General features: G+C 39.9%; 2 protein-coding genes across 2 annotated transcripts; one reads left to right on the top strand and one right to left on the bottom strand.

The window, feature by feature from the left end:
- The first annotated feature begins 202 nt into the window (after window positions 1-202).
- vcp (valosin containing protein) lies at window positions 203-10009 on the top strand. The gene is made up of 17 exons (XM_080894654.1): window positions 203-361; window positions 2149-2260; window positions 2370-2542; window positions 2626-2768; window positions 2887-3017; window positions 3116-3247; window positions 3822-3924; window positions 4122-4255; window positions 4631-4766; window positions 5752-5864; window positions 6266-6430; window positions 6681-6803; window positions 6906-7118; window positions 7267-7575; window positions 8017-8172; window positions 8285-8439; window positions 9406-10009. Exons 1-17 carry the CDS (start codon window positions 345-347, stop codon window positions 9509-9511), a joined length of 2421 nt encoding a protein of 806 aa, XP_080750780.1. The 5' UTR covers window positions 203-344; the 3' UTR covers window positions 9512-10009.
- Window positions 9752-13189, bottom strand: akr1a1a (aldo-keto reductase family 1, member A1a (aldehyde reductase); the record flags this gene model as incomplete). The annotated part of the gene is given in 9 exon segments (XM_080894659.1): window positions 9752-10625; window positions 10891-11050; window positions 11151-11203; window positions 11207-11300; window positions 11392-11441; window positions 11517-11712; window positions 11825-11976; window positions 12891-13010; window positions 13109-13189. Coding segments are annotated over 9 exon segments (960 nt in total). The 3' UTR covers window positions 9752-10571.
- Between the last annotated feature and the right edge of the window lie 648 nt (window positions 13190-13837).

Raw genomic sequence — 13837 nt, 5'->3', positions numbered from 1 at the left:
ACAGAAAGAGTCAATTTCATATTTTGGTGATTATTCTATATCAACGCGGTGAAAGTTAATTGGGTGGCTGAATTCAGTCGAAGGACCAATAAGAAGAAAAACCTTCGTCCAAAAGACTCGGTAACAACAAACTCCAATTTTTTGATTGGTTGATGGGTTTGACAGACAACCGCTAGCCAATCAGAATGAAGGATGCATCCAGTTCATGGTATAAGTGTAAAGAAAGCACGGAAACCGCTGCTCTTTCGCGTGAAATCACAGAGAAGGTTGAGCAGAGAACCGGTTAAGCTTCTTAAACATTTAGCTAGAATTTATTTATTAATTGTAATCCAGGTTGGACGACCATGGCTTCGGGAGGGGAGTGAGTATAATTATCATAGTGTATTCAGACAATGTTTATTTCGAAAAAAAGACCAACCAACAAATCCCTTTTAATTACCTAATGTAAGTTAAAATACGTTAGTTTATTAAAGTTAGCTGGAATGCTAATACATTGCTAACAGGGTAGCTAATGGGGTCAGTCACTTCATCCTCCGCACTTTTGTCCGTTGGTTAACGTAACAGTGTAGTTCTCACAATTGTACAATTCCCTATGATTGTTGACATTTGTCTAACTGTTGTCATTCAGGCCGTTGTCGTTGACCGGTTAACGGTGCTGAGCGTTAGCCAGCTGTGTGACAAAGCGCAGTCATCGCTGTCGTGTTTGAATGCTAACATTAGCTTAGCAGCACTGGCAAGGCCACAGCCATCCACCATCACACATCATACCGACACAGTGGCCTACCCACCGGTGAATGGCCCGTTTTTAGATTGGTTATCAGATTTTCATTACAGCGAATATAAATGAGCTCAGTAAATGGCATAAACCCATGTTACCTGTTAAAGGCTTTAGTAAAGAAAACGCTAGGCAGCTAAATGGCTATCTTTAAAGCTATAGCTGCACAGTACAAACAAGCTAGCAGGCTAACAGTGTTGGACACTCATTTCAAATGCCTCTCAGTTTAGTTGGATTCTATTTGCCGTTAGCTGAACAGTAATGAAATAATACATGTAAGCAATATGTACCCCACGATTACGTTGGTAGCTAACGTCTGAAAACTCACGCTACATTTGTAGCATGAGTGCTTAGGGAGGACCTAGCTAACAAAGTTTTTCTAATTCTTTTGCTGTGTCATCTGGGCTCGCTTACTCGCCAGTGTGTTAGCGCAAAAGCTACGGTTAGCGTGCTAACAACATGAAAGAGAAACCATATAAACTGTCCCGGACTTTTACAGAATCATATTGGTGATATTATACCCATATATTTTATTTTAATATTTTGAATGTACGAATGATGGCGTGAATTATCCGTATGTAGCACTGAATCACAATCGGCGAGTTGTGTAAACGACCTGTTTGCACTGAATACCTCAAAGTTGGTCATAAGTGCTTAATTACAAGAGTTAATGTAGAAACATGGGCATGGAATATAAAATGGGGGTTTCTGCCACATCCTGTAAATTACATTTATAATACTTATTTCTGTGGGTCATTATAAAAGTCTACAAACAATACACTGACGTACACAACTTAAGCATTTGCAGTAACAACACAAGGTACCAAAATTTTATTGTACAAGAACTCCCATTTGAGTACTAGACATGCCAGTGTGGTTTTTACAGTGTTGCACAAGCAACTTTTGAAGGAGTTCACATTATTGACTCCATTATTAAAGTTTCTTTCAAAACAGGGTAGAAAAAAGTGCTTTGCATTTCCCCAAAGACAAAGCCAGAAACTGTTACAAGTTTCACAGTGTGCACAGTAATTTTTGAGCCAGTTTCATCAACTTTATTAATGATGTTACTACACTTAAAATTGACTTGTTCTATGACATGGTAATGATAACATTTGACTGTTTTTATTTACTAGTTTTCCTTTTCTATTTATTGTAATGTATATAATATGCGTGGGCTTGAAAAAAAATTGCCAGGCAGAGCGTCGTTAACATTTCAATTGATTATCTCAGAAAAAAATCAAGATTTTGAGATGGTAACCTCAAATTTTGACTTGGTCAGCACTTTTTTTTTCCTTCAGTGGTGGAAACTACACATGAGACCTTAAAGGTACTGAAATATTGTGTTTGACCTTTTTATTTTGCGTTCCTCATAGATCCAAAAATGATGATCTTGCAACTGCAATTCTGAAACAGAAGAACAGACCCAACAGACTGATTGTTGATGAATCCATCAATGAAGACAACAGCGTGGTCTCCCTCTCTCAGGTAAATAGTTGGAATGGTTTATCGCTTTATTAACAAGTTCAAGACTTTGATTTGTCATGAAAGGTAGTAACACTGATATTCACAAAATAATGGTTTAATGTGTTTAAAGACCAAAATGGATGAGCTGCAGCTCTTCCGTGGAGACACAGTGCTGATGAAAGGAAAGAAGAGGCGCGAGACTGTGTGTATTGTGCTGTCTGATGACACCTGTTCTGACGAAAAAGTTCGCATGAACAGGGTGGTCCGCAACAATCTGAGGGTCCGCCTGGGTGACGTCATCAGGTATGTAAAAGCACACAACTTTATAAAAAAAAATTTAACAACTTTTGAAAAATTTGTGTTTTTAAGGCTATTATCTCCCTCAGCATTCAGCCATGTCCTGATGTGAAGTATGGAAAGAGGATTCATGTTCTTCCAATAGATGACACAGTAGAAGGAATTACTGGCAACCTGTTTGAGGTCTACCTGAAGCCATATTTCTTGGAGGCTTACAGGCCAATCCGCAAAGGTGAGTACCAGTTTCTTTTGTCAGACCAGAGGTTTTATTTGCATATTTTATCTCTTTCAGGGTACACCAGCTTACCACTCTATTGAAACTGTATGTTTTCAACTTTTACCTTGTCAAGGTGACATTTTCCTGGTCAGAGGAGGAATGCGTGCTGTGGAGTTCAAGGTGGTAGAGACTGACCCATCCCCTTACTGCATCGTTGCTCCTGATACTGTCATTCACTGTGAGGGAGAGCCAATTCGGAGAGAGGTAGGTAGCAGCAACTGTGTGTGGTTTAACTTGTACCGAAAAGAAATGGAAAAAATCAACTGCACAAAAATGTGAACAGCTTGTGTTTGAACATGCAGGATGAGGAAGAGTCCCTGAATGAAGTGGGCTACGATGACATTGGAGGAGTAAGGAAGCAGTTGGCTCAGATCAAAGAGATGGTGGAACTGCCACTCAGGCACCCAGCCCTGTTTAAGGCCATAGGAGTCAAGGTGAGACTGCTGGGGCTATTTCTTTCTTTCTTTTTTTTAAGTTAACTTAAAAAAATGTAAATTGAAAATCCGGTTTAGCTTTCTTCTAGAATTGTAAAGTAAGAATTTTAACTGTATTTTTGGAAAAAAATGAGGCCAATTTTCCCACTCAGCTAAACAATTTATACAGCCTAGAGATCCTAATCTGTTCCAGTAAAAGTATACCTGTGCAGGAATGACCTGTGGAAAATACCTACTGGTAATGACACGGACTTTTAGAGTATTCTTCATCTGTGTGTATGTGTGTTGTTGTTTTTTTCTGTTTGTTTGTTTTATTTTTTGTTCTTTTTTTTGGGCTGCTGTGCTATGCTTATCATATCTAGTATGCATTTCTAGTATTTCATCAAAGTATAGTAAGAGTGCTTTCTATATTTTGTTTGAGTTTCAGTTTGTTTCATGTAATGGTTGACGAGAGGTTCAAAGTTCAAAGAGATTCAGTCTGCCGCCTTTATATCAGTCATAAAATACTTTCAATTTAAGAGAAAAAAAATCTTGTCTTAAATTTGATTTCATTCCTCACCCCCCTTATTTACAGCCACCGCGTGGAATTCTGCTTTACGGACCCCCTGGAACTGGAAAAACTTTGATTGCCAGAGCTGTGGCCAATGAAACGGGAGCTTTCTTCTTTCTGATTAATGGTGTGAACGTTAATTTATTTCTTCTATACCTACGTAATCCTAGTTAGGACTGTTTGATGCTGGAGTGGATTTAGATAGGGTTTGCTGTTTTTGTTTTTTAATGTCTGTGATTGATTTAAATGAGTATTTATGAGAGTCCTATCAGTAGCTGATACTATGGGTGGGGTTGCTTTTCAAACTGTTTGCCCGTGTCTTAGGCCCTGAGATCATGAGTAAGCTGGCTGGAGAAAGTGAGAGTAACCTGAGAAAGGCCTTTGAGGAAGCTGAAAAGAATGCTCCTGCCATCATCTTTATCGATGAGCTTGATGCAATTGCTCCAAAGAGAGAAAAGGTAAGCAAGATCATGGAACTGAATAGGTGGCTAAATACACACACACACACACACACACACACACACACACACACACACACACACACACACACACACACACACACACACACACACACACACAGTCAGTTTTATTATGTGACTCTTGTGAAATAAATGCAAAAGTTTATAGACCTTGGAAATGAAAACAAAATGTTTAGCAATTATTTATGTATTTATTGAAGTTTATTTTTTACTGTGTTAAAAATCTAGCAGCTGCGACCTGAACCAAAACTCTGTCGTATTGATGACTACCTGATTAAGTACTCTAATTCAGTCAGCACTCTAATTTCTACATGGGATTTAAAATGTCCTGTTTTTTTTTTTTTTTTTAAATAGACTCATGGAGAGGTGGAGAGGCGCATTGTTTCTCAGCTTCTGACTCTTATGGATGGCCTGAAACAGAGAGCTCATGTCATTGTCATGGCTGCCACCAACAGACCCAACAGCATTGATCCGGCTCTCAGGAGATTTGGTAAACTGTATTTAAAGCATGTCTTTAATTTACTTTATGGGCCAAAACCTAAAGAAACATCCACTTTGTGTGTGTCTGTTTGTCATAAAATGTTAAGTCAGCAACACACCAGCAATTTAATTTATAACATCTCACCATTTCACTACAAATTTGTGTGAAGAGTAATTTTAAACAATATTTAGGCTTAAATTTAAGACTTTAATCATTTATTTATGTATTTATTTTTGCATAATATTCAGCAGTGTCAGAATATGTTCGTTACAGCTTCTCTTCAGGCAAATTAAAATATAATTTTTCAAGTTAAATCATTACTTGAACAGATTCGTGCACATGAAGTTGTTAGATTTTTAGATAACATGAAGAGTACTGTTTGAATGCCTCCTAAAACCTTGTCGTTGCAGTTTTAAAACTGCTGGTGTGTTGATTTTGTGGGGTCTGCAGTTTAATTGTGGGTCACTTTCTCACAACTCTGCACTTCAGTTTGTCAAAGCTGTCAGAAACATCCTAACAAAGGCTTTTCAAAGAGTTAGACATGGATGTTTTCTGAACATTCAAATATGAATGCTGTTAAATGGAATGATTTATGCTGGTCTTCATACTAAAATACTTCTGTAACATCAGCAGATAGTGTTGTACTTCTCTGTTAGCGAGGCGCTAAACATGGGGTGTAAATGTTTTATTTATTTATTTATTTTAACAATGTTCAGTGAACTATGATGGGGGGATGCATCAGCTGCAATATGTGCTCAACAGGAAGTTAAGATGGGTTGTTACTGTGCAAACACATCAGTCATGAATTCCCACACCATGTTTCCACATTCCTGAAACATGGTGTATGCACCAATGCAAAAAACAATTTTTCTTGTTTGTATTTAAATAAACAGCTAGTTTTACTTTTGAGTTTACTCTTGGACTTTAATAATCTTATTCATGTAACGGTTTCTCATTAAAACTAATACTTGGGTTTAATCTTTGTCACTTTCAGGGCGTTTTGACAGGGAAGTTGACATTGGTATCCCTGATGCTACTGGAAGGTTGGAGATTCTCCAGATTCACACCAAGAACATGAAGCTGGCTGATGATGTTGACTTGGAACAGGTTTGTACACATAACTCCTTTCTTGTAATTGGTGTGGTTTAAAGATACAACACACGGATTCCTTGAACGATGGGTATAGCCATATGGTTATTATTGCCTGAGACTAAGAAGTAAAATTGTACTACATGTTTTAAGTAATTATATGTAACTATTGTTAATCTGCTGTTATACTATCTAATGAAGAGCTACTTTCACATTACTCAGTTCCCAAGCTAACCTTAGTGACTGTACTTGGCCTGGCATTCAGTGTATTATAATTGTTCCTTGTGACACAGTCATCCATTATCAAGTAGCTGAGTTGCATAAAGCTACAGATGTAGGTCTTTGTCACACGTAAGGCACATTGCTTGGAAACCTAGGGAAGAATTCCTAAGTGTTGAGCTCTCTGTTTCCAATTTTAGGTAGCCAATGAGACTCACGGGCATGTGGGTGCAGATCTGGCAGCTCTGTGCTCTGAGGCTGCTCTGCAGGCCATTAGGAAGAAGATGGACCTGATTGACCTGGAGGATGAGACCATTGATGCTGAAGTCATGAACTCTCTTGCTGTCACCATGGATGACTTCAAGGTAAGCAATCTGATACTCCTTCGTTAACTGGGGTTACTGTTACATACAGGGTTGCTGTCATGGTAGGGACAGTACTATGTATCTGAGTCTGGAGTTGGATTGATGCAAATTTCATTAGGGGCTATGCCAGGTTCTGTGTTCAAGAAAGTGCATGTCTGATGTCTTCAGCAGTTCCGGCCTAAGATGGTATTCACATAGCCAGTAGTTGCCTTTTGGCGTCAATACTAACACGATCAACTCTGTTATCCAGTGGGCTCTGAGCCAGAGCAACCCATCAGCCCTGAGAGAGACTGTTGTTGAGGTTCCCAACATTACCTGGGAGGATATTGGTGGTCTGGATGATGTCAAGAGGGAGCTGCAAGAGTTGGTGCAGGTATGAGCCTCATTTAGAAATGTCTGAAACAACTGATACATTGTAAACTGAAGGCTTAGTGTTGTCTCTAACTGTTTCCCCCCTTACTTGTACTTAATTTAGTACCCAGTGGAGCACCCAGACAAGTTCCTCAAGTTTGGCATGACCCCATCCAAGGGTGTGCTATTCTATGGTCCCCCTGGATGTGGTAAGACTCTGTTGGCCAAAGCCATTGCCAACGAGTGCCAGGCAAACTTCATATCTATCAAAGGACCTGAGCTGCTCACTATGTGGTTTGGAGAGTCTGAGGCTAATGTCAGAGAGATCTTCGACAAGGTGAGACTTTGTAGGATATCTGTCGTTGCATTTGGATGTCAGAGAATTTGAATGTTGTTAAATCAGAGTTGTCACATTTAACAGTTTGGTGCTGGATAGGACAGATTTCTTTGTATATTTGATGTGTGTGCTCATCTTCTACATGTAGGCTCGTCAAGCAGCCCCATGCGTTCTCTTCTTTGATGAGCTGGACTCCATAGCCAAGGCCCGTGGTGGCAACGTGGGAGATGGCGGTGGAGCCGCAGACCGCGTCATCAACCAGATCCTGACTGAGATGGATGGAATGTCAAGCAAGAAAAACGTCTTTATCATTGGAGCCACAAACAGACCAGACATCATCGACCCTGCCATCCTGAGACCTGGCCGTCTGGATCAGCTCATCTACATCCCCCTGCCTGACGAGAAGAGCAGGGTCAGCATCCTGAAGGCCAACCTCCGCAAGAGTCCCATCAGCAAGGTGACAAAGCTGCTACTTACTCACACAACTGACATACCCACTTAACTCTTGTGTTGTTTTTTTGTTTGTTTTTTTCTTGGTGTAGTTACTGTAGCATAAAGTAGCATACAAACAGTTGATGCTGAATTCCTGTAAAATGTTGTCATTTTGTTAAAAATTTAAAATTTGCTTCTAATTACTTCAGGATTGTTTATTAGAACAATGATAGATGTTAAGAAATGGTCTTACAAGCAATTTAGAACATTAATAGAAATGTCCCCTTTGAGGTTTCATCAGGAGTGGCATCTGGTGTAAAAACTGCCAAATGAAACCTCAGCAGAGATGCCCAATATGATGGCCCTCTTGTGACAAGGGGAGCAGCCAAAAGTAGCTAACAAAAAATGTGACTTACTAATTGTAACTGAATAGAAGTTAAAATTTGACATTGTCTCCGTTTGATAGGATGTGGACTTGGACTTCCTGGCTAAGATGACCAACGGCTTCTCTGGAGCTGATCTCACAGAGATCTGCCAGCGGGCGTGTAAACTGGCCATCAGGGAGAGCATTGAAAACGAGATCCGCAGAGAGAGGGAGAGGCAGACCAACCCATCAGCTATGGTCAGCACTTGTTTTATCTCCGTGTTCACTTTTTCATATCAGGATGAGCATCTTCAAACTATTGCAATGCTGCTGCCTCTGATCTCTCATGTATAAAATGTTGATTTCATAGGAGGTAGAAGAGGATGATCCTGTACCGGAGATCAGGAAGGACCACTTTGAAGAGGCAATGCGATTTGCTCGCCGCTCCGTCAGTGACAATGACATTCGCAAATACGAGATGTTCGCTCAGACACTGCAGCAGAGCCGTGGCTTTGGCAGCTTCAGGTACTTTCATTTCATACTAAATTTTGAAAGTCATGTAGTTTTAAGTTTTGCAGAAAAGAACCATTAATGTGGATGCTATTCCTTCTAAGTTCTCATTGATTGTACTGTAATTAGAGCTGGGCGATAGAACAATATGTATTGCGAAATAACTTTTTCTCGATAGAAAAATGAAACTAGAGATTGTCGAAAGGAAAGGCCAGAGAAATTCCGTAGTGTGGAGGTATTTCGGCTATTTGAAGTCTGACCAAAAAACAGAGTAACACGCACTGTAAATTGCGCCAAAAGCATGTTCCCACAAAGTCTGGAAATACAACAAACCTTTTTTATCAACTGAAGCAGTGTCACCCACTAGAGCACGCTCAATCTCTGACTGAAAGCGCTAATTCGTCATCGAAAACAACCAGGGGAATCCCTGCGAAGCAGCAACAGTCAATTAAGTCTGCTTTCTCCAGCGTCTTACCATATGACAAAAAAGCTGAGAGACATAGCAACATAACGAATGCCACAGCTTACTGTCTTGCTAAAGACATGCTACCAATAAACACGGTCGAAAATGAAGGATTCAAGCAGCTAATTAAGGTAATGGATCCTTGTTACCAACTCCGTTGACATAAACATTTATCTCAGACAGCACTTCCAAAGCAATATTATATAAGTTAGTCAATTTTGTCTCTTCTTCTGTAAAATAAACTAAGATTAATTTTTAGAATTAATATTTTGTTTCTAAGTGACAATTTAGTAGTCTGTTTTGTTTGTTCTATTTTGAAACTTAAATGCTTTAGTGGCTCATATCATGATATGAAAAAAATCTTATATCGCCCAGCTCTAACTGTAATATGACTATTTTGAATAGAGTAGATTCTTTAATACACTCAAAAGCTGAAACCAGCTGTGTATTTAAAGGATATCTGGAGAAGTTTCCTCTGAATGTAAGAATAAAGAATAAATAAAAATGTTTCCTTTCAGGTTTCCCTCCAGTGCTGCAGGCGGCAGTGGTCCAAGCCATGGTTCTGGTGGAACTGGCACCGGTCCAGTGTTCAATGAAGATAATGATGATGACCTGTATGGATAAACATACACTGCCCCACAGTGGTCAGTACTGGGATCACACCTGTACAAATCTCACCAGATTCCACATTTTTAGGACTTTGTGCTTCTTTCATGTGTTCCTTTTTTTTCTTTTGTATGGTTTGTTTTTTTTTCCCCTCTTTTTTTCTTTTTTCTTTTTTTTCCCCCCTTGGAGAAAGCATGTAGCTGCTTGGTTTGCCCTGGCTTTGATGTGGGTGGGGTAAGGGGATGTTGGAATTGGAAGGTGGAAAAACTGACTGTGGATTTCTTTTTCCTGGGGTGGGGGGTGATGTTTGAGTGGCCTCATTCTCAGTATATCACAACCAACATGAATGACTATAGTGATGGAATTCTATGCTAGAAAGAAAAGTGAAAAAAAACACAAACATATTGCTAATGACTTCCTTTTTTTGTTTTGTTTTTTTAAATAAACAGTAGCATATAATGTATTACAAATTTGTCAAGGTTATGTTGTTGGAAAATAAAATCTCACGAAACAGAACTGTTGTCAGTTTCTATTAAGCTTTTTTATTGCTTGTATATTAGGCATTACAAAATTAAGTTAAACAGATACTTGATTCATCAGAGTGAGGTTAAATCATCTGCATTTATGGTACCTGGTATTATTTGCCATTTATCTGCCTGTTTGACAGAGATGTAAATCTTGCAGAAAGACGGCATGTAACAAAGTTTTTGTTTGGTTCACCCCCCTCCCCCCCCTCCTACTTCTTCTACCAGACACTAAAACTCTTTACAGGGCAGTTTGTAGTTGATGAGATCTGTCTGTTCTCTGCTGCCAGCAGAGTGAAAGTATAAAGACGTGATCAGTAGTGCTGTCACTGGGCTAAGATACTGTTCAGTTTCTGTCCACACAGTGTTACTGTAACTGTGAGAGAAACACTGCTGCTTGGATTTTTTTTTTTTTTTTCTTTCTTTTTTTACTTCCCCCATACTGAAAATGTAACGGGGGTGAAAATTGATCAAAATTACTGAACTAAAATTGCTATGAAATTAATCATAGTGACAACTCTTCTTAAAAAGTATACATCGACTTTGCTAGAGACTCAGTAAGCATCATGGAAGGGGAAATGAGGATGTTCAGCATCTCTCCACACTCTCTCTCTGTAGAAACAAATGCAAATTGTAGTTAATGGTTTATTTTAATAATTTGCCTATTAATGTACTACTATACCCAACTAACTCCAAACACTTCTGAGAAACTGTTTAAAATCCAAGACCTACTGAAATCACCAGCTGTGAGCCTTCTCCAGAGGGAGACTACAATAGTTCATGCTTTGGTATATAAACATCTAAATATTTAGGCTCTGGGGGAAGAAGCAGTTCAGAATTGTTTTTAGGTGCCAAGGAGACTTGGTGACTTACCTCGACTGTTGGAGCGATGAAACGCTTGTTGTGATTGAAGGATTCAATGCTCTTCGTGTCCTCTTCTGACAAGGAAAAGTCAAACACGTTCAAGTTCTGCTGGATTCTGGAAGGCGTCACGCTTTTGGGAATACACACAACACCCCTCTGAATGTGCCACCTGCAAATGAGTCATTGAGTCATGTGATTAGTCAAATAAATGGAGGACACCGTTAAAGGGATTAGTGGTGATTGTATTACTTTGAGTTTTCCTGCCTTACCGGAGTATAACCTGGGCCGGTGTCTTCTTGTATCTTTGGGCTATGGCTCCCAGTCAAGGATCTGCTAGCAGACTTGGTTCATTAGCGGAGGCCCAGGGTCTGTCTCCACTGCCCAGAGGACTGTAAGCTGTCACACAAACTCCCACTGAGCTGAGATGGAGGTGTGAAACCTGTTACTTTGACATATTAATCTCAGAAAGGATGACTGCCAGTTTGAATGTTAAACAATCATTAAACTGACCGACAGTGTGAGAGGAGATCTGCTTGAGACAAATATGGATGGCATTCAACCTGTAACACAGACACACAATTATTAGGTACAGTTTACTGACTTGTTTGAACAGAGCTGAAAAAATGTAGCTGCACGTGGTTTACTACAGGTTTGTGTCTGGCCATGCTTATGATGTCATCAGTCTGCCTGGCATTGAAGTTGGACAGACCTATAGCCTTGACTAGCCCTCTATCTACGAGGCTCTCCATGGCAGTCCAAGTATCCCTGTAGTGTGTGTCAGAGTAACAAATGCTTCCATCTTCCTTTCGAGGCATCAGTTCCTTCCCCCTCCTGAAACGCCCACACCTGAATAGCTGCTTCAGGTAAAGTGACAATTCAATCTCTGCTCAGTTACAGCCAGATGGAGACGTATTAACATTACTGAGTGTGTGTAGTCACTCACTGAAATGCAATGGGCCAGTGCATGAGGTAAAGGTCCAGGTAGGAGAGACCCAGATCTGCTAAACTGGTCCTGCATGCCTCTTCAACATCCTGGGGGTCATGTTTGGTGTTCCACAGTTTGGAAGTCACAAACACTTCTTCACGCTGCAGAGCCTGGAGCGGAAAGTATGACACGGATACAAACCAATGACTGCTCTGAATACAGGGAAACACTTGAACAGGGCACATTACAGACAGTGACAAGTTTGAGCCTGATGGTAGTGAACTGCAGACTTGAACCTATGTTAAAACCAATCTTCATCTACATGTTTTGGCTTACAGACCAAATATTAACCACTTCTTCAAAACCATTTGCTGACACAGTGATTTGTATACACTCTTTGGACTCTTCTTTAAAGAAACATTATGTTATTTGGGTTTCTGAAATTTATTTGAAAAAAACAAACAAAAAGCAACAAAAAACCCACGAGAGAAGTATAGATGAAAAAACATCTTGGCAGAGCTTCCTAACCTCAGAAATATAACTAAAACTGTCATACATCTCTAACCCTGCAGTGGCCCTCAGGTTTAATAAACAACAGCAACAATCAACAGAAAAACACTTCACAGGTAAGATAAGGAGCAGATATCTTGTTTGTTTATGTGACTAAACTGAAAATATTTATCCGTTTTTTATCTGAATGTCAGTAGATTTATCAGTTAACACTGTAAAGCCTGAAACATGAAATAACTGCCAGGAAATTCTATTTAATTGTAAATAAATAAATAAATAATAATAATAATAATAATAATAAATTTGCTCACAGTAGCACTGCATGTGTCTGATAGGCTACCCTATTACATGGTCCAGCAGATAGCTCCTACAATTCTTAATATCATTCTAAAGCTCACTTTTAAAGCTCTGAGTCAAGAAAGCATGTGGATTGCTTTGAAAAGTTCGGCTAAATATTTGTAGTTTTTACTTTTGTATGTATTTTTATGGCACATGTCCACACCAGCCTACTGATGTGGCTGACGTGAAGAGAATAAAGGCACTTGGAGCTGATTAAAAGACCACCAAAGCTCACCTTTCCTGGACCCACCCAGAGAGCCAGAGCCTCTCCAACCTCCTTTTCATTCTCATAAGCAGCAGCACAATCAAAGTGCCTGTATCCACACTCTAAAGCTGTATGCACCGCCTGCTTCACCTGAGAACACACAGAGACAGACGTAAGCTTTAAAATTCCACCATGTCCAAAAACATTTGTTGGACCTGCTAACTCTGTGTGAGTGTTTATGTCCCTGCCTGTCCCGAGGTACTTTTCCATGTGCCGAGTCCAATCACGGGCATCCTCTGCCGTGTCGAGAGAGCCACAAAGGTGTTCATGCTCCAACTCTGAGAACCTGGCGGAGAAAAGACAAAGAGGAGTGTGTGAGGTCTTCACTCGCGAGCTTATATGAGGCTTAGTTGTCTGGTCATCATGACCAAGTCCTAACACTGAGTTACTGATTAAAACACATATGAGTTCATGATCTGCACTACAGCTGGGGTCATGTGTATGAATCATATACTCTACATATGCAAATTCCTTTAACAAGCAATCGTCTTGCTTGCTGACCCACTTTTCTGTTATTAGCTGTTCTTTTGCCATTTGAGCTTAAAACTGTGTTTCGGTGAAAATATAAACTCTTTGTGAACTCAGCCCCGTCGCAAGAAATGGCTGATGCGGCTAGATGTGCAGAGTGCAGAGTTACTGGAGCACATCTCAGGCAGCCTTTCCATGGTTCACTAATTGCCTGTTTTATCCTCAACATGTGGGGCGCACACACAGACTTTGCTCATCAGGCACTGCAGTTGTTTCACGTGATCTCCCAGCACAGATCACCTTCCCTTTGCTCTGCCCAGGGTGCAGGAGAAAACATTTAAACCAGTAACCATCAAACACAACCAGCATTTGAATAAAAAGTCTTTCTTCTCGTACCTGGAATTGCTTCAGAAGATGAACCAGTGATCAGTTGAAGGTTGAGTCCATCA

This window comes from Rhamphochromis sp. 'chilingali' (assembly GCF_963969265.1).
Source record: "Rhamphochromis sp. 'chilingali' genome assembly, chromosome: 10".
Lineage (NCBI taxonomy): Eukaryota > Metazoa > Chordata > Actinopteri > Cichliformes > Cichlidae > Rhamphochromis > Rhamphochromis sp. 'chilingali'.
The sequence above is the reverse complement of the archived record's forward strand: the minus strand, read 5'-3'. Positions and strand labels throughout refer to the sequence as shown.